Source organism: Chanos chanos, chromosome 16, assembly GCF_902362185.1.
Source record: "Chanos chanos chromosome 16, fChaCha1.1, whole genome shotgun sequence".
In the NCBI taxonomy this organism is placed as follows: domain Eukaryota; kingdom Metazoa; phylum Chordata; class Actinopteri; order Gonorynchiformes; family Chanidae; genus Chanos; species Chanos chanos.
Genome location: NC_044510.1, coordinates 17,222,225 through 17,243,361, shown reverse-complemented (window position 1 = coordinate 17,243,361; position 21,137 = coordinate 17,222,225). Strand labels below are relative to the sequence as shown.

Genomic DNA, 21,137 nt, shown 5'->3' with positions numbered 1-21,137 from the left:
ATGGCGTCCTACTGTATGACTGTCACTAGACTACGGGTAAGTTATCGTTTTAGAAGAGCTTTAATTAGTTTATACATCACTTGAGTTAGTTCTCAACATCGAAAACAAGATGTAGTCAAAATATACCGCGGGCCCGTACCTTTAGTTTTAAGTTATTACTATTTGAGAGGGATTTCTGTTTTCAGCTGCGCAGTCTCCAGGTCACGGTGTCCCCGTTAAGTCTGTTGCTAGCGACGTCTAACGGCAAACGCTTCTCACGCCCGAATCGTTCACATAAAAGAGAACACACAAAACGATGTTAGAGATCCGGACGCATATTCGTTTATATTGATAAGTAACTCTAAAAAAAACCTCTTAGTTGATGTATCGCTCTCCGTCGTATGCAAGGTTATTACAAGGTTATCGAATTTATGAGTGCGCGTCTGATCAGCCTGAATTATAATAACAGAAATCACCTTGCAAAAGTAAAGTAATTGCTATTTCGCCGTTACCGATGTTTAGTCGTAGCTGAAAATCTGTAACGTCCTGGATAATCAACCACAGATCATCATAGTCACTGTCCATAATTTACAGGAATTAAATCAAATGTGTCGGTGCAGAAATGTGGTTTCAAATAACTGTCAGTAAGCAGTGCTAACTGCGTGTTATAGACTATAGTTTTAACTAAGTGTTTGGTCGTGGACTAGGTCCCTTCACTTAATGCAATCTCTCCCCCGGAGATGGACATTTGGGTCTTTGAATTTGTGTTGACAAAATTACACAGATTAATTCTATACCAAACCCCGAAATAACCAGTTTTATCACGTCGTGCGTTTGCTCTCCTCTGGTTCGTTTTAGTCTAACGTAATATCGTGCTCGTGCCGACTGGATCCGTAAGAGTCACATGAGAGAGACTCCTGTACTTATACACGGGGACATGTATTCTGATTACCCGGTGTGTGTTGTGAGCTGATGTGTCGTTATTGTCAGTGTTAGCTATGGGTCTTGAATCAGATTCATATGATATTGCAGTGAGTACCCAACCAACCACCATGTTCCTGTTCCCAAAACGCCAAATCCCACAATCCCACGTGTCCTTAAGAGCCCGGGTGTAGCATGAGTCTGTCTGTGTCCTTTAAGAAATGAGTCACCTTGTTCTTTTCTTGTGTTCTGGTGTGTGTGTTTATAGTTTTTTGGCAGGACTGGCCTGTAATTCAGTCATTTTAACAGGCTGTGTGAAAGGGTGGAGCCCCACACAGCTGTGGTGGATTGTGTGGCTGTGACCTGGGATGACCTCCCTGTAGACTCGGTTGACCTTTGTCCGCAGTGCCTGATTATAGCATCAGAGCTACTGTTTAATGAATGGAAGTAATGTAGGGAAGGTTTAACAGCACTGCACAGCTCTTTGGAGGGATGACAACCAAGAATTGTCCTGGGGGGTTTTTTTTGTTTGTTTGTTTTGTTTTTTTGGGACTTCATGAATTTAAGTCATGGACTTAAGACAAATGTCAAGTTAAGTATTTCTTTTTTTAAAATTGAAATCTAGTGTGTTTTGTTTCTATTAACCTTGTCCCAACAGTACAAATATATTTTTATTGCTTTAGTTATTGCTGTTATCGGGTCTATTAAACCTACCCTCTGAATACAATGTGTAGCACCTGAACTAGTCAGCTTACTGTTTTAAAACTTGAGTCATGTGTTCAGTTAAACATTAAACCTTTTTTATTTCACCATTAGAGTGCAGAGTTGGGGTAGAGTTTAGATAGAGAAAGTTCCTTTGTCTCCTGGCAGTAGCAGCATCCCTCGGAATGGACCACATCGTTGGTTCTCATCCGACACAGGCCCTCGCTTTTGGCTCCAGGACTGTCTTCCAGCCACACCCTAGTAACCACTTCTGCTGGCAGGCAGAGCTAAGTGAGGGGCTGGCAACTGCCAGTAGGAGACGTCGAGAGGAGATTAGTAGCACCAAGCTTCCCCAATCGCCAACACAAAGAATGTGATGGATGCAGCAAAGGCAGAGAACATACTGGATCGGACAAGGCCCGGTTCGCCAACAACTACTCTTATCGCTTGGCCACACCAATGTGGAGGTGCAACGTCCACCTTCAAAACTTCACCTGTGGAGTCGCATTTGAAACTTGGGATGTCTGCACACTCCACACATGGGGCACAGTAAAGGAACTGGAACAGGAACAGGAACTGAAGAGTTAGTGTTGGGATGTCTGCACACTCCACACATGTGGCACAGTAAAGGAACTGGAACAGGAACTGAAGAGTTAGTGTTGGGATGTCTGCACACTCCACACATGTGGCACAGTGAAGGAACTGGAACAAGAACTGAAGAATTAGTGTTGGGATGTCTGCACACTCCACACATGTGGCACAGTGAAGGAACTGGAACAAGAACTGAAGAGTTCTTGAGCCGGGATGTCTTCGGACTTTCTTCGGTGAGACAGTTGGGTTTCAGCGACACATGAAACGAAGACAGACAGAAGATGTGGCACCATGGGGACCAGACCATTCACCAACATGAGGTCACCCTTGAATCCAGCAAAACCATCCACGTCTGAGTGTCAGCCACACTGGAGAACATCACCATTGTCCAGTGTTATGGACCAGCAGTGGGACACGATGATGGAGAAGTTGAGGCATTCTGTGAGGGCATCAGGAGCATTACCGCTAAAACCCCAGAGAATGGCCTCATCATCGTTCAAGGGGACTGGAATACTACAGTGGGTCCAAACTCTCATGAGCACCAGTCTGGAGCGGGAAAATTTTGCGCTAGAGGGACCGGTGAGAGGGTGGTCTGCCTCTTGGAACTGGTGAGCAGGCACAGACTGTTCCTGGCCAACACTCTGGTCAGGAACGATGCACCAGACACCAAACGGCCTGACACGCAATCACTTTGACTTTATTCTCACACCGTGCCGCTTTGTGTCAAGAATCAAAAAGGACCAGTCCAGAAAATTCCCAGGAGCTGATATAGGCAATGGTCAGAACCTTGTCATGCTTACAGTGGAGCTGAAACCAGAATACCACGCTGCAAAACCCCGAATACAATGATGTCTGCAACGTGACCGGCATGCAGGAGGCTGCAGTTTTTCAGCCGTCGATGTAGAAAAGTTTACAGCACTGAGCTGCCTGGACAGTGACAACGGCAGGGAAGTATGCAGGACAGCTTAAGAGGCACTGGGCCAGCAGAGGAGGAGGAGGCAATCCTAGGTCACAGACAGCATCCTGGGTTCTCTGTGATGAACAATGTGAACTCGAGAAGAACAGACATCGCCATCCAGAGGCACAGGCGCAGTATTGCAAGATCAGTAAATCAATACGAAAGCAAGTGAAAGTAGTCAAAGAACAGTGGACCAGGAACAGTGTGCCAGCATCAAGAAGGGAAGGGTTCAAGGCAAGAGAAAGCCTGCCTTCAATGCACTGCCTTCAATGCACTGAAGAACCCCATCAAATCGCAACAAAACAGAACAACCTTCACTGAACACAGCATGGGCACACTCCTGACAGAAATTGCCACTGTCTTGCATGGATGGACATTCTGGGAAGTCAACAACTCCATAAAGCCCAACACAAACGAGCCGTATGCATATCAGGTCCCAGAGAGAGAACAAAACCAGTACCAGTCCTGAGGGACGAGGTGGAAGGAGCCATCTGTTGTCTGCGAGTGCAGAAGTCACCAGGACCAGACAACATCCCAGCGGCTCCGCTCGGGCGTGGTCCAGATGACATCCCTGCAGGGACGCTTGGGCATGGCTGAGACTCTGTGGGCTCTGCTCTCAGAGCTGTTCGTCAGAAGATCTGGGAGGTGAGTGGGATTCCAGATAGTGGCCCTGTGAGTGGAGACAGTCTCATCATCCCAGCGCTCAAGAAAGGAAATTGCCAGTGATGTCAGAACCACTGAAATATAAGCCAGTGCCACCGGGGCACGGTGAAACGATGCCAGCAGGGCACGGTAAAACGATGCCAGCAGGGCAGTCCTTGTCATCAGTCAAATAAGGGAGTGGTTCAGGACCACGGACAGCACCTGTCAAGCCTGCTTGTTGTTGCCAGTGGACAGTGTATGGGAGTGGACAGATTTTGATGCCGTAAAGCTGCTGAGAGAGGCCACATCCCGTGCTTCTGGAGAGTATTTACTGCATCTGCATCTCTCAGGGCCCCACCATGATGTGACAGGTCAATGGACAGACTCATTAAGGAGACTTTCATCCAGTCTCCTGTTTAAACACTGTCACTGTTAATCTGAATTGTACAGTATGAACTGTGTGTGAATGTTAATCTGAATTGTACAGTGTGAACTGTGTGTGTGTGAATGTTAATCTGAATTGTACAGTGTGAACTGTGTGTGAGTGAATGTGAATCTGAATTGTACAGTATGAACTGTGTGTGTGTGAATGTTACTCTGAATTGTACAGTGTGAACTGTGTGTGTGTGAATGTTAATCTGAATTGTACAGTGTGAACTGTGTGTGTGTGAATGTTAATCTGAATTGTACAGTGTGAACTGTGTGTGTGTGAATGTTAATCTGAATTGTACAGTGTCAACTGTGTGTGTGTGTGAATGCTAATCTGAATTGTACAGTGTGACCTGTGTGTGTGTGTGTGTGTGTGTGTGAATGTTAATCTGAATTGTACAGTGTGAACTGTGTGTGTGTGAATGTGAATCTGAATTGTACAGTGTGAACTGTGTGTGTGAATGTGAATCTGAATGGTCTGTGCCTCTATCTCCTTTGTCAGATGGTGTTGGGAAATGGGGCGAGGCGACTCCACGTGTCAGCCGCGCTCAGTGCGAAAGCCAAGGTGGCCATGAGCCGCTACGAACCTGGATCTTCCGTTGACTACAGCAAGTTGCAGAACAACATCGAGATCGTACGCAAGAGGTCAGTCACTTACCCTGGAGTATCTGTGTTAGAAAAAATATACGTGTGTAAATATTGGTAAAGGTAAAGGAAAATGTAATTGTGTAGGTGTTGAAAATACAAAGGAAAATGTAAATACATGAGTGTTGCTTTAAGTAATGAAACACACCCCTGCCTCCCAGACTGAACCGACCTTTGACCCTGTCGGAGAAGATCGTGTACGGTCACCTGGATGACCCGGCAGGTCAGGAGATTGCACGTGGGCGTACGTACCTGCGACTGCGCCCAGACCGAGTGGCCATGCAGGATGCGACTGCGCAGATGGCAATGCTGCAGTTTATCAGCAGTGGTCTTCCCAGAGTGGCTGTGCCCTCCACCATCCACTGTGACCACCTGATTGAGGCCCAGACGGGTGGAGCTCAGGATCTACAGAGAGCCAAGGTACAGAACAGAACCACTGGCCCAAAACCATAAACGCAGTACTGAAACCCTACACAGAAAGAATACAGAACCCCTGACCCAAAACCATAAATGCAGTACTGAAACCCTACACAGAAAGAATACAGAACCCCTGACCCAAAACCATAAACCTGGTACTGAAACCCTACGCAGAAAGAATACAGAACCCCTGACCCAAAACCATAAACCCGGTACTGAAACCCTACGCAGAAAGAATACAGAACCCCTGACCCAAAACCATAAACCCGGTACTGAAACCCTACGCAGAAAGAATACAGAACCCCTGACCCAAAACCATAAACCCGGTACAGAAACCCTACGCAGAAAGAATACAGAACCCCTGACCCAAAACCATAAACCCGGTACTGAAACCCTACGCAGAAAGAATACAGAACCCCTGACCCAAAACCATAAACCCGGTACTGAAACCCTACGCAGAAAGAATACAGAACCCCTGACCCAAAACCATAAACCTGGTACTGAAACCCTACGCAGAAAGAATACAGAACCCCAGACCCAAAACCATAAACCTGGTACTGAAACCCTACGCAGAAAGAATACAGAACCCCTGACCCAAAACCATAAACCCGGTACTGAAACCCTACGCAGAAAGAATACAGAACCCCTGACCCAAAACCATAAACCTGGTACTGAAACCCTACACAGAAAGAATACAGAACTCCTGACCCAAAACCATAAACCCGGTACTGAAACCCTTCGCAGAAAGAATACAGAACCCCTGACCCAAAACCATAAACCTGGTACTGAAACCCTACGCAGAAAGAATACAGAACTCCTGACCCAAAACCATAAACCTGGTACTGAAACCCTACGCGGAAAGAATACAGAACCCCTGACCCAAAACCATAAACCTGGTACTGAAACCCTACACAGAAAGAATACAGAACCCCTGACCCAAAACCATAAACCTGGTACTGAAACCCTACGCGGAAAGAATACAGAACCCCAGACCCAAAACCATATACCCAGTGCTGAAATCCTACACGGATCTTCATTCACAAAAGCATATGTAGAGTCCACGCCAAACCTTTTCAGAGCCCAGGTACAGCACTGACTCCAGCCATGCATTGAGTCTGTGGTCCAGCCTGTAGATATAGACACACCGTGAGACCCAACACTGAAACCAAGTTACTAACAAACATGTAGTGTAACCATGGTGATCCCACTGCACATGTAGTGTAACCATGGTGATCCCACTGCCTGAGAAAGGCAGCTCCTCCCACTTGTGTCTTTTAAACACTGATCCCTTTAGACATGGTACAAACCAGAAAAGCACTGAAAGTATAGAAAACTGTCCGACTACTGCTTATAAATCATTTTCTCTGAGAATGATCTTTCTGTCTTTTGCCCTTCCTCACCGTCTCAGTGCCTGTTTAAAACTGCAGCCAACTCACTGTGTGAGGGACCCGGCCCAAGCCAGAGCCAGAGTGTGGCTGGGAGATGGAGGAGACAGACAAGTATAGAGGTTTACACTCAGACTGAATTGAATTAGAGAGGGAGAGGATGAGATGAGTGCCTGAGAGTTTTAGGAGAGGCTTATTTAGGCCACGGAGTGACTGATCTCTGAACACACACACACACCAACACACATAGGAACATGTAGTACTTGTGTAAAAGGGTTAGGATAAAACGCACGCACACACACACACACACACACACACACACACAAAGTGAAAGCTTCTGTTCTGATCTCTAGTTTTCTGACTGCACTCAGAAAGGCTGAGTGCAGCTACAGTGACAGAATCTTGTGGGGCTTCTGACGGGAGAGTCCTGGGGAGTCCAGCAGCTCCCGGCGTGCTGTGTTATTACTTTTCCTTTGAAAGCATAGCCTTTTTCTCTCCCAGAGGGACAGGGCTTTTCGGAACCATAGTGACCAAATCTTCTCCCCCCCCCCCCGTCTCTGACCTCAGGAACTAAACCAGGAGGTGTACAACTTCCTGGCCACAGCTGGAGCCAAATATGGTGTGGGATTCTGGAAACCAGGCTCAGGAATCATACACCAGGTATAGGAACCACTACAGCACATCCGTCTGTCTGTCTGTCTGTCTGCCTGCCTGCCTGTATGTCTGTATGTCTGTCTGTCTGCCTGCCTGCCTGCCTGCCTGTATGTCTGTCTGTCTGCCTGCCTGCCAGCCTACCTGTATCTCTGTCTGCCTGCCTGCCTGTATGTCTGCCTGCCTGCCTGTCTGTCTGTCTATCTATCTGCCTGCCTGCCTGTCTGTCTGTCTGCCTGCCTGTCTCCCTGCCTGTCTGTCTGCCTCCCTGCCTGTTTGCCTATCTGCCTGTCTGTCTGCCCGCCTGCCTGTCTGTCTGTCTGTCTGCCTGCCTGCCTGCATGTCTGTCTGTCTGCCTGCCTGTCTGTCTGCCTCCCTGCCTGCCTGCTTTTCTGTCTGTCTCCCTGCCTGTCTGTCTGTCTCCCTGCCTGTCTGTCTGCCTCCCTGCCAGTTTGCCTATCTGCCTGCCTGTCCTCCTGTCTGATTATCGGTATGATGTTCATATACTGAACATTAACTTGTAATTTAATGAGACAATAATTTATTGAATAAGTGTGTTCTGTGTTAATGCTGATGGTATAACTCAGTTACTCGAGTTATCCAATGGTTGAGGGGTTAACATTTGATTGATGTGTGTAGATCATTCTGGAGAACTATGCATACCCAGGGGTGATGCTGATTGGCACAGACTCACACACGCCCAATGGGGGCGGACTCGGAGGCATCTGTATCGGAGTGGGTGGAGCAGATGCTGTGGACGTTATGGCGGGAATTCCCTGGGAGCTGAAATGTCCAAATGTGAGTGAGAGAGTCAACAGAGATGCCAAGCACACTGTCCACCACTTTCACTCTCAGTATCCCTCTCTCTCTCTCGCTCTCTCACACATACATCTATGACTCTAACACATATCTCCCTCTGTCTCTCACTGTCTCTCTCTCTCTTTCTCTCTCTCTCTCTCTCTCTCTCTCTTTCACTCTCTCTCTCTGTCTGTCACTCTCTTTCTCTCTGTCTCTCTCTCTCTGTCACATACATCTATGACTCTAACACATATCTCCCTCTCTCTCTCACTGTCTCTCTCTCTCTTTCACTCTCTCTCTCTCTGTCTGTCACTCTCTTTCTCTCTGTCTCTCTCTCTCTCACATACATCTATGACTCTAACACATATCTCCCTCTCTCTCTCACTGTCTGTCTCTCTCTTTCTCTCTCTCTCTCTTTCTCACTGTCTCTTTCTCTCTCTCTCTCTGTCTGTCTCTCTCTTTCTCTCTCTCACTGTCTCTCTTTCTTTGTCGTAGGTCATTGGGGTGAAGCTGACTGGTTCTCTCTCTCTGTTGTAGGTCATTGGGGTGAAGCTGACTGGTTCTCTCTCTCTGTTGTAGGTCATTGGGGTGAAGCTGACTGGTTCTCTCTCTCTGTCGTAGGTCATTGGGGTGAAGCTGACTGGTTCTCTCTCTCTGTCGTAGGTCATTGGGGTGAAGCTGACTGGTTCTCTGTCAGGGTGGACGTCTCCTAAAGACGTGATTCTGAAGGTCGCTGGGATCCTGACGGTTAAAGGTGGTACTGGAGCTATAGTGGAGTACCATGGGCCTGGAGTTGACTCCATCTCCTGCACTGGTCAGAACCGACACCACTGTCATTCAAATCCAGTTCAGTCTGTCAGAAATATGCTGGTCCAGTTTGTTACAATTTACCTGAGATGTCATATCACAGTGCCCATCTTCCATTCAGTCTAATTCAAGTCAGTTCAGTTCTGCCCCAAAAATCTGTTTCATTCAGGTCTGGCCAGTATTTAACTCTCTCTCTCTCTCTCTGACTGTCTGTCTCTCTCTCTTTTGGTCTGTCTGTCTCTCTCTCAGGTATGGCGACGATCTGTAACATGGGGGCCGAAATAGGAGCGACTACGTCAGTGTTCCCCTACAACCATCGTATGAGAACCTACCTGGACAAGACCGGACGCTCAGGTAAACGCCCAACTCCACTCCCCAGACTCTCCTCACGCCCTCTCAGTGAAGTACTGCTCTGTTTATCATCATTCTGTCCCTTTCATCATCTCCCCATCTCTCTCTCTCTCTGTCTCTGTGTGTGTGTCTCTCTCTCTCTCTCTCTCTCTCTCTGTCTCTCTCTCTGCAATAGACATTGCTCTGCTGGCTGATGAGTATAAAGAGTGTCTGGTTCCTGATCCTGGCTGTCAGTATGATCAGCTGATAGAGATTAACCTCAGTGAGGTGAGTTTCACAACGTTTAAACAATTGGATTGTGATTGGTTAGGTTGAGCTGGACTGAACTGATGAGTTGTATGTGTGTGTGTGTGTGTGTGTCCGTGTCCGTGTGTGTGTGTATTCTGCGGTCCAGCTGAAGCCTCACATTAACGGGCCGTTCACCCCTGACCTGGCCCATCCTGTGTCTGATATCGGAACAGTGGCTGAGAAAAACGGCTGGCCTCTGGAGGTCAAAGTGGGTCAGTACTGTACACACACACACACTCAACATTATATATACACACACACACACACACACACACACACTCAACATTATATATATACACACACACACACACACACTCAACATTATATACACACACACACACACACACACACACTCTCAACATTATATATATACACACACACTCTCAACATTATATATATACACACACACACACTCAACATTATATATACACACACACACACACTCTCAACATTATATATATACACACACACACTCTCTCAACATTATATATATACACACACACACTCTCTCAACATTATATATACACACACACACACACACACACTCTCAACATTATATATATACACACACACACACACTCAACATTATATATACACACACACACACACACACTCAACATTATATATATACACACACACACACTCAACATTATATACACACACACACACACACTCTCAACATTATATATATACACACACACACACTCAACATTATATATACACACACACACACACTCTCAACATTATATATATACACACACACTCAACATTATATATATACACACACACACACTCTCAACATTATATATATACACACACACACGCACACTCTCAACATTATATATATACACACACACACACACACACTCTCAACATTATATATATACACACACACACACACTCAACATTATATATACACACACACACACACACACTCTCAACATTATATATATACACACACACACACACTCAACATTATATATACACACACACACACACTCAACATTATATACACACACACACACACACACACACACACACTCAACATTATATATACACACACACACTCAACATTATATATACACACACACACTCAACATTATATATACACACACACACACACACACACTCAACACTATACACACACACACACTCAACATTATATATACACACACACACACTCAACATTATATATATACACACACACTCAACACTATACACACACACTCAACATTATAAAAACGCATACACACACTCTCAACATTATATATATATACACACACACACACACACTCAACATTATATACACACACACACACACACACACTCAACACTATACACACACACTCAACATTATATATACACACACACACACACACTCAACATTATATATATATATACACACACACACACACACTCAACACTATACACACACACTCAACATTATAAAAACGCATACACACACACACACACACACACTCAACATTATATATACACACACACACACTCAACACTACACACACACACACACACACACACACACACACACACACACACACTCAACATTATACACACACACACACGCTCAACATTATACTCACATACACACACATACTCTCTCACACACATGCGCAAGCAAACACATATGGACACGTGCTTGCATGCACACACACACATACACACACACACACTCACACACACACACCCTCTCAACATTATATACACACACACTCTCCCTGTGTGTGTAGTTGTGTGTATGTGTGTGAGCTGTTGTGTGTAGTTGTGTGTGTGTGTGTGAGAACTGTTGTGTGTAGTTGTGTGTGTGTGTGTGTGAGCTGTAGTTGTGTAGTTGTGTGTGTGTGTGTGTGTGAGCTGTAGTTGTGTGTGTGTGTGTGTGTAGTTGTGTGTATGTGTGTATCTGCTTTTGTGTAGTTGTGTGTGTGTGTAGTTGTGTGTATGTGTGAGAGCTGTAGTTGTGTGTTTGACGTCTGAGTGTGTGTGTGTGTGTGTGTATCAGGTCTGATTGGCAGCTGTGTTTGATGTCTGAGTGTGTGTGTGTGTGTGTGTATCAGATCTGATTGGTAGCTGTGTTTGACGTCTGAGTGTGTGTGTGTGTGTGTGTGTATCAGGTCTGATTGCTAGCTGTGTTTGACGTCTGTGTGTGTGTGTATCAGGTCTGATTGGCAGCTGTGTTTGACGTCTGTGTGTGTGTGTGTATCAGGTCTGATTGGCAGCTGTGTTTGACGTCTGTGTGTGTGTGTGTATCAGGTCTGATTGGCAGCTGTGTTTGATGTCTGAGTGTGTGTGTGTGTGTATCAGGTCTGATTGGTAGCTGTGTTTGACGTCTGTGTGTGTGTGTATCAGGTCTGATTGGTAGCTGTGTTTGATGTCTGAGTGTGTGTGTGTGTGTATCAGGTCTGATTGGCAGCTGTGTTTGACGTCTGTGTGTGTGTGTGTATCAGGTCTGATTGGTAGCTGTGTTTGATGTGTGTGTGTGTATCAGGTCTGATTGGTAGCTGTGTTTGACGTCTGTGTGTGTGTGTGTGTATCAGGTCTGATTGGCAGCTGTGTTTGATGTCTGAGTGTGTGTGTGTGTGTGTGTGTGTATCAGGTCTGATTGGCAGCTGTGTTTGACGTCTGTGTGTGTGTGTGTATCAGGTCTGATTGGCAGCTGTGTTTGATGTCTGTGTGTGTGTGTATCAGGTCTGATTGGCAGCTGTATTTGATGTCTGAGTGTGTGTGTGTGTGTGTATCAGGTCTGATTGGCAGCTGTACTAACTCCAGTTATGAAGACATGGGTCGTGCGGCTTCGTTGGCCAAACAGGCCCTGGACCGTGGTCTGAAGTGCAAGGCCCAGTTCACTGTCACTCCTGGTTCTGAACAGATCCGAGCAACCATTGAGAGAGACGGATATGTGAGTCAACACGCGCACGCGCACACATACACACACACACGCACACACACACACACAGAGAAGCACTGTTCCTAACTTTTGTGTGTCTGTGTGTTCAACAGGCAAAGATCCTGAATGATGTTGGAGGAGTGGTTCTGGCAAATGCTTGTGGACCTTGTATTGGACAATGGGACAGGTATACACACCGATACACATACACATACACACACACACACACACACTCAGACACAGACACACACACACACTCAGACTCATGCATACACACACACACACACACAGACACACTCAGACTCATGCATACACACACACACACACACACACACACACACACACTCAGACTCATGCATACACACACACACACACACACTCAGACTCATGCATACACATACACACACACACACACTCAGACTCATGCATACACATACACACACACACACACACTCAGACTCATGCATGCATACACACACACACACACACACTCAGACTCATGCATACACATACACACACACACACACACTCAGACTCATGCATGCATACACACAAACACACACACGCACACACTCAGACTCATGCATACATACATACACACACACGCACACACTCAGACTCATGCATACATACATACACACACACACACACTCAAACTCATGCATACATACATACACACACACACACACACACACACACAGACTCATGCATACACACACACACACACACACTCAGACTCATGCATACACACACACGCACACACACACACACACACACACTCAGACTCATGCATACACACACCCTAAGGGTGGTGGTGAATCCGAATACAGTATTCGGCCAAGCAGAAATAGTGTTTTTTTTACAAATATTTATTTTGTACAAATATTTTCAAAAGTATTTGTTTTCAAGAAGAAAAAAACTTGTCACAAGCATGGTGATACTCAATATGAAGGAGTGTTACAGCCACACTGGAAAAGCATTCTGAGATTTTCAGAATAAGGTTGCAATGTGATGAGAATAAAGTGGTCATTTCTGAAGAGCAGATGAGGATCAGAGGAACAGCCTGGTGCAGTGTGGTGCTGATGTGGCCAGAAGATGAAGTATTTTGTTATTTGTGAAACCTGTACTAAACCTGTACTAAAGTATAACTTCACAAGATCCACCACATTCCTCATTTTAATGCAGGCGACAGGCTCTTCTGATATTTCCCCTCTAACATGACACGTAGCCGAAAATTACCACTTTATTCTCATAATATTATGACTTTTCCTAGTAAAATTACAACTTTTATCTTGTAAAATTACGGCTTTATTCTCAGTGCAATTACCTCCAGGTCTGTGTGGTTCTTCCTTTTGTATAGACAGTTTCTTGCACAATCTTTTCAAAGTCCTGATGCTCATGATAATGTGATGCTGATGAAGTATTTTGTTATTTGTGAAACCTGTACTAAAGTGTAAACTTCACAAGACATTCCATGTAGGAGTATAGCCTGCGTTAACTCCATCAGTGTAGTTACTGTAGTTCACCTACACCCTGTGCTCACTGCTCAGTCAGCCTGTGTGTCACACGGTTGTGTCCTCCAATCAGGGCGGGTGGTGGTGAGGTTCACAGTGTTCACATAGGCATTTATCAGTGATGGTTATACATAGTTATTGCTGGGTTTCTGAAAACATTACACTTTACAACTTACATTTAAGTGTTCTACTAGTTATTATTCTACTAGTTTATTGAAGAACACTTATATTAACACTTTCATGTCCTAAAATTAGAAGTGTAATAAAAACAACAACAGGACTCTTACACCTATTTCCACTGTTATTCAAATACAAATCATTTTGCTGCCTCCACAAATACAGATACAAATGCAAATACTGGGCTCTCTACACATCCCTAACACTCTCTCACACACACACACACACACACACAGATACAGACACCGTTGTTTACAGTATTGGCATGATTATACAGATGGTCAGAGACTGATCTCTTTCTCTCTCTCTCAGGCGTGATGTGAAGAAGGGAGAGAAAAACACGATTGTCACCTCCTTCAACAGAAACTTCACAGCCAGAAATGACGCAAACCCAGCAACACATGCCTTTGTTACCTCACCTGAGGTATGTACACGCACGCACGCACGCTCACACACACGCTCACGCACACACACACACACGCTCACGCACACACACACACACGCATGCTCACACACACACACACGCATGCTCACACACACACACACGCTCACACACACACACACGCTCACACACACACGCACGCTCACACACACACGCACGCTCACACACACACACGCTCTCACACACGCACGCTCACACACACACACACGCACACACACTCACACTCACACGCACAAACACACTCACACACACATACATACACACACACACACACTCTCACACACACACACACACACCCCCAGCAACACATGCCTCTGTTACCTCAACTGAGGTATGTACACACACACGCACACGCACACAGACACAGACACACACACACACTCGCACTCACACACACGCACACACGCACACTCTTACACACACACACTCACACTCACACACAGGCACACACATGCACACTCTTACACACACACGCTCATATACTGATACACACACACATTCAGTCACACGCTCACACACACGCACGCACACGCACGCACACGCACACAAACACACTCATACACACACAAATGCACATGTATACTCACTCATTCCATAACTCACTCACACACACACACACGTATACTCACTCATTCCATAACTCATACACATACACACACACACACACACACACACATATACTCACTCATTCCATAACCCATACACACACACACACACACACGTATACTCACTCATTCCATAACCCATACACACACACACACACACACATGCATACATAAGGGCTGCAAGATTAGTCGAGGTGACTGATGAAGTCGACGGTGAAAATACGTTGACAGCAGTATTTTAAACTTATTTTTATGAATTTACCTTTTTGATTTCTAAAACACTTCAGGTCATCATAACAAACACTTTTCCTCAGTATCACTACGTAAGTGCTGCTAGGGCTGACACTACTGACTGTTCTTCTGTTGATTCATCTACCAACACGTTCAGTCGACTAATCTCTCAAATCTCTCAAATCTAAATTCAAAAAAATTTAAAAAAACGATGCGTTTGTTTAAAATACTGCTGTCGACACATTTTCACCGTTGACGTCATTGATTACCTTGACTAATCATGGCAGCCCTAACATACACAGACTCACACACACACACACACACACTCACTCACTCACACACTCACTCATATTCACACACACACTCACTCACTCACATTCACACATACTCACTGACTGTGGAACCAAGATCAGGCTGTCCTTTGTAGTCACATGATGATAATCTCAGTTTTAACTACAGTAAAGCTAATCATTCTCAGCCATTATACAGTTTGTCTCAAAGAGAAACTTACTGATATTAACACTGACTAAACTAAAATTAATCTATATCTGATTCTTTCTTTATCACATGCTTTCTGTTAACTCCTGGTCCACCTCTCTGTCTCTCTCTCTGTCTCTCGCTCTCTGTCTGTCTGTCTCTCTCTCTCTCTCTCTGTCTCTCGCTCTCTGTCTGTCTGTCTCTCTCTCTCTCTGTCTCTCGCTCTCTCTGTCTCTCTCTCTCTGTCAGATCGTAACAGCTCTGGCCATCGCTGGCACTCTGAAGTTTAACCCAGAGACAGACTACCTGACCGCTCCTAACGGGGAGAAATTTAAACTGGAGCCCCCCACCGGCGATGAGCTGCCCAGCCGGGACTTTGACCCTGGCCAGGACACCTACCAGCACCCTCCCGCTGATGGCTCCTCCGTCCGCGTGGACGTCAATCCCCAGAGCAACCGCCTGCAGCTCCTGGAGCCCTTCCAGAAGTGGGACGGCAAAGACCTGGAGGACATGAGGGTTCTCATCAAGGTCAGAGACAGAGAGAGAAGTGCACTGACCCAGGGCTCACTACAGCAATAATACCAGCAGGAATGACAGTCACAGTGAACGAGTCTTTAAGTCTGCCTGTCTGCCTGCCTGTCTGTCTGCCTGTCTGTCTGTCTCTCAGGTGAAGGGAAAATGCACTACTGACCATATCAGTGCTGCTGGGCCGTGGCTGAAGTTCCGTGGTCACCTTGACAACATCTCCAACAACCTGCTCATTGGTGCTGTGAACATCGAAAACGATGCCGTCAATAAAGTTCGCAACCAACTTACGGGCGAGTATGGCGGCGTTCCGGACGTGGCACGGTACTACAAGGTTCGAGAGAAACGCACGACAAACATGCGCACGCGAGTGTGTGTGTGTGTGTGTGTGTGTGTGGGCCGTACTGTCTTATTGGTTATGTCATCACTGAAGACTGTGACATAGTCATTTAAACCAGAATCTCAGTCATACTGAGGGAGAATAACCAAATCACTGTCTGTGTGTGACTGTTTGTCCGTAACTGTCTGTGTTTATATATATGTGTGTGTATGTAACTGTCCGTATGTGTGTGTGTGTGTGTGTGTGTGTGTAACTGTCTGTGTTTATATATATGTGTGTGTATGTAACTGTCCGTATGTGTGTGTGTGTGTGTGTGTGTGTGTAACTGTCTGTGTTTATATATATGTGTGTGTGTATGTAACTGTCCGTATGTGTGTGTATGTGTGTGTAACTGTTTGTCTGTGTTTATATATATGTGTGTGTGTGTGTGCGCGTGTATGTAACTGTCCGTATGTGTGTGTGTGTGTGTGTGTGTGTATGTAACTGTCCGTGTGTGTGTGTGTGTGTGTGTGTAACTGTCCGTATGTGTGTGTGTGTGTGTGCGCAGAGTCAGGGAGTTCAGTGGGTGGTTGTGGGAGATGATAACTATGGAGAGGGCTCCAGTAGAGAACACGCTGCCCTGGAGCCCAGACACCTGGGAGGACGAGCCATCATCGTCAAGAGCTTCGCCAGGATCCACGGTAACTAACTCTCCCTCCCTCCCTCCCTCCCTGTGTGTGTGTGTGTATGTATGTAACTGTTGTATGTGTGTTTAAACTGTATGTGTGTGTGTGTGTGTGTGTGTGTATAAATTGTTTTATTTATATATATATACGTATGCGTGTGTGTGTCTATATCAGGCTAGGATTTTTCCTTGCTGGTCCAGTGTCTGGAAAGAATTTATTTTACCTGACAAATCTGAAACCTATCCGTTATGTTTTAATAACAGTTACAAACGCAAATGTAGCCTACATCTAGGTTGACGAAGAAATGCCAGCAACCTCAAATTGATTAATTAATGAACAGTAATAATTAAGCAAAACGAACTAATGATTGAGAAAAACCTCAACATTAGCTGCTAAAATGTAGGCTATTACAAAACATCTGTGACCTGTAACATCTGTAGCCTGTTCAAAAAAAAAAGGCTAGGCCTACATGGCCTATAGGCTTGTTTTCTCCTTTTTTTCATTGTGGCAAAGTCCTCTGCTGCCGATTTGAAATCAAACGTGTCTAGTGTGTCTTTGCAGCTTGCAATGCACATAAGCCGCGTCACTCTCTCCTCCTCCAGACGACTTTGATTCTGCAGGGGGAACCCCCTCTCCCTGTCGACACACTGGACACAGGCAGAACACAGGCAGTTTCAGCCCAGTGGACCCCACTGGGCCACAGCTTGCTGAACTCATAAATAAGCTCTTTTGTATGAGTATTATTACCGGATATTTCGACCGGCAAGTTTTTATTCCATCGTTTCTTTTGTTTGTTTGTTTGTTTTTTTTAATAAATTTTACGAGGCAAAAAAACGGCAATTACAAGCTAAGAGAAACCCTGGTACATATATGTATGTATGTGTATAGGCCTATATTAGGGATGTCCCGATCTGATCTCAAAAGATCCTTTGTTTTACGTCAGCTGTCACACAAGTGTCTTAAACAGAGAGCATCATTTTTGGCAGTCGCGGCTAAAATGTCTGCAGTGTGGAAATATTTTAAATTGGGAAACGAAAGCAAACGTTTGAATGTTTTTTAGGTCAGCATGCTCCAGACTACTAATAACCAGCCAGGTATCATTTCAAAATTGAAACACCTAAGGCTTTAGCTGTATGTGATGTATGCGAGTTAGCCTAAACTAACAACTAGGAATGTCACGATACCAGAGATGTAGTACTCAATACCAATACCGGTGAAATTCCGCGATTCTCGATACCCAATTCGATACCACGGTAAAAAGCAAAAACTGACTTTGCTCCCGCCTCTCCTGGTCGACATCCTCCTCTGGCTGATACTGTGAAAGGGAAATTATGAGATTTCAGTTATCAGGTATAGCTCATGACTGCACACACAGTGTACTCACACACACACACACACACACACACACTCCTACCTCTGTATACTCAGAGTGCACGCCGTAGTTTAAGTTTGGTGACAGACGATTTGTCCGAAAATATTTGTTTAAAACGCTAACGTTATATTTTGATGACCTATGATACGGTAAGGATGGTAACCTACTACTACGAGCTATGGATACATTACGTTAGCTTACCCTAAACACGGTAGCCTTTAGCGTTTAGCCATTGCAGTTGTCGTATGAAACATAATTGGCTACACAGCAATGCTAGCTGTCTCAAACAAAAATAATAGTAACGTGTACTTCAGGACAAGGATAACAAGGATAACACATTGGATACGTTGTTAATGTAACGTTAACATGAACTGAAACTCACTCACCTTGAATGCTTTGATAGAATCTGGATTTGGGGTGCTTCGCTAAATTGGAAGTGTTTCCTCCTTTCGTCTGAACAGTTGGATGGCAACGTTTGCATACTGGTTTTTGCGCATTTATCATTAATCCCCGAGGATCCGCCTCGAACGCAAAGTACCTCCCTACACGACCCTTACTGTCTTTCTTTTCGGCTAGAACAGTTGTGGGCGTATATGCTAGCGCCATCAGGTCCTGAAGAATTTCGTCCCCAGTACCTACGGTACTGTACAAAAACGAGTACCTTCATATTTTCATAATTTTGGCATCGACTTGGTACCGAAGTATCGGTTCTCGTGACATCCCTACTAACAACCACAGAGAGCAAGACAGTCACTTAACTAACGCTAAGGATTGATAATGGAGGCATACAAACATGAAAAAGTATCAACGTAAGACAGACAAGTTAACGGTTTGAATTATTGTAAGAAGATTAAATAAAATCGAACACTTACGTATATTTTCTGGGATAACTGCCATTTGGGCACACATGTCCCGTAGTCCAGCGTCCATGTCTGTTCGCCGAGAACTACCTCCTCAGACCGTTTGTGTGTGTTCGTAAACGTTCGCAGTCCATTCAGAGCAAACGAAAAACTGTTCGAAATTGTTCGCAAACGTTTGCCTTTGTTTGCTAATTTGAACGCACCTCAGGTTTTCGCCGTCTTTTTTTGGAGCTTTTGGCACCACGGTACGCCCTACCCTCTTGACACTACACCGCAGACACTGGCCTACCGGAGATTTACAAGATTTACTTTGTTATTTGTAAAATAAAAAAGTGGTGAAAAAAAAATCGAAGAAGAGCTTGGATGCAGGCATTCGTTTTCTTAATGCATTGCTTTTTAGTTGTCAGACATACACACTTCAATGTATTCAATGTAAATGTGTGTGTGTGTGTTAATTGTTATATATGTGTGTGTGTGTGTGTGTGTGTGTTAATGGATATATATATGTGTGTGTGTGTTAACTGTTATATGTGTATGTGTGTGTGTTTGTAGAGACTAATCTGAAGAAACAGGGTCTTCTACCTCTGACCTTCTCTGACCCTCGTGACTACGATAAAATCCGTCCTGACGATAAAATCTCCATCATCGGCCTCAAGTCCTTCGCTCCTGGAAAGGTGAGCGTGTCGCTTGCACGTGCACACACACACACACACACACATTCATATGGGGACCGGTTTGTGTGTGTGCTGGTAAATGTGTGTGTGTGTGCGCTGTACTGATGTATGTGTGTGTGTTGTGTTCTAGCCCCTGACTGCAGTGCTGAAACACAGTGACGGCAGTGAGGAGACCTTTCAGCTCAACCATACTTTCAACGAGACCCAGATTGAGTGGTTTCAGGCTGGAAGCGCCCTCAACAGGATGAAAGAGTTACAGCACTGAGTATGGGGGAGGAGCCTATGAGACAGGGGTGGGGCTAAACAAGGGGGAAAGGTTTCACTGAAAGGGATTAGGAGTAAAAACCACTTCCCCTTTTTTTTTTTTTTTTTTATGTTTTAACGGAAACTGTCTAGAGATGTACCCAAAGGAAAGGACTGTACTCCACACACACACGCGCACACACTCACATACACACACTCTGCAGGTCGCTGTACTGAATGAACGCGCACACGCAGTCTCACACACTCTCAGGATCACTGTTAATGAACATTAAGAAGGTCCTCTCCCCCTCTAACGACAGGTGCACAAACACACACACACGCATAAATGAACTGAAGGTATATTAAGGTTAGAATAGCATTATTTATCAGCCATGCTACACATATTGCTAAAGCACATCCAGAATCGCTCTGGTTTCCATGGTGATTTACAGTTCTTTTAGAACAAGCCGTCTGAGCCACTCACACTCATAACGTCTGTGTTCTGTCACTGCTGTTACTGGAGGATCCCCCTCAGTCACAAGGTTG

General features: G+C 45.1%; 1 protein-coding gene across 1 annotated transcript; it reads left to right on the top strand.

The window, feature by feature from the left end:
- On the top strand, positions 1 to 20,928 carry LOC115829364 (aconitate hydratase, mitochondrial-like). The gene is made up of 17 exons (XM_030793456.1): positions 1 to 36; positions 4,725 to 4,867; positions 5,029 to 5,287; positions 7,237 to 7,329; positions 7,960 to 8,118; positions 8,782 to 8,932; positions 9,175 to 9,279; positions 9,452 to 9,543; positions 9,671 to 9,776; positions 12,321 to 12,478; positions 12,580 to 12,653; positions 14,470 to 14,581; positions 16,162 to 16,440; positions 16,580 to 16,771; positions 17,325 to 17,457; positions 20,227 to 20,348; positions 20,479 to 20,928. The coding sequence occupies exons 1-17, from the start codon at positions 1 to 3 to the stop codon at positions 20,611 to 20,613; spliced, it is 2,349 nt and encodes a 782-aa protein (XP_030649316.1). The 3' UTR covers positions 20,614 to 20,928.
- The last annotated feature ends 209 nt before the right edge of the window (positions 20,929 to 21,137 follow it).

Bases quoted from the DNA above. Each gene is read 5' to 3' on its own strand.
- LOC115829364 (XM_030793456.1), top strand. From the start codon at position 1: ATGGCGTCCTACTGTATGACTGTCACTAGACTACGG. The intron at 8,933-9,174 runs GTCAGAACCGAC...TCTCTCTCTCAG, and splicing joins TGACTCCATCTCCTGCACTG to GTATGGCGACGATCTGTAAC. The intron at 17,458-20,226 runs GTAACTAACTCT...GTGTGTTTGTAG, and splicing joins GAGCTTCGCCAGGATCCACG to AGACTAATCTGAAGAAACAG.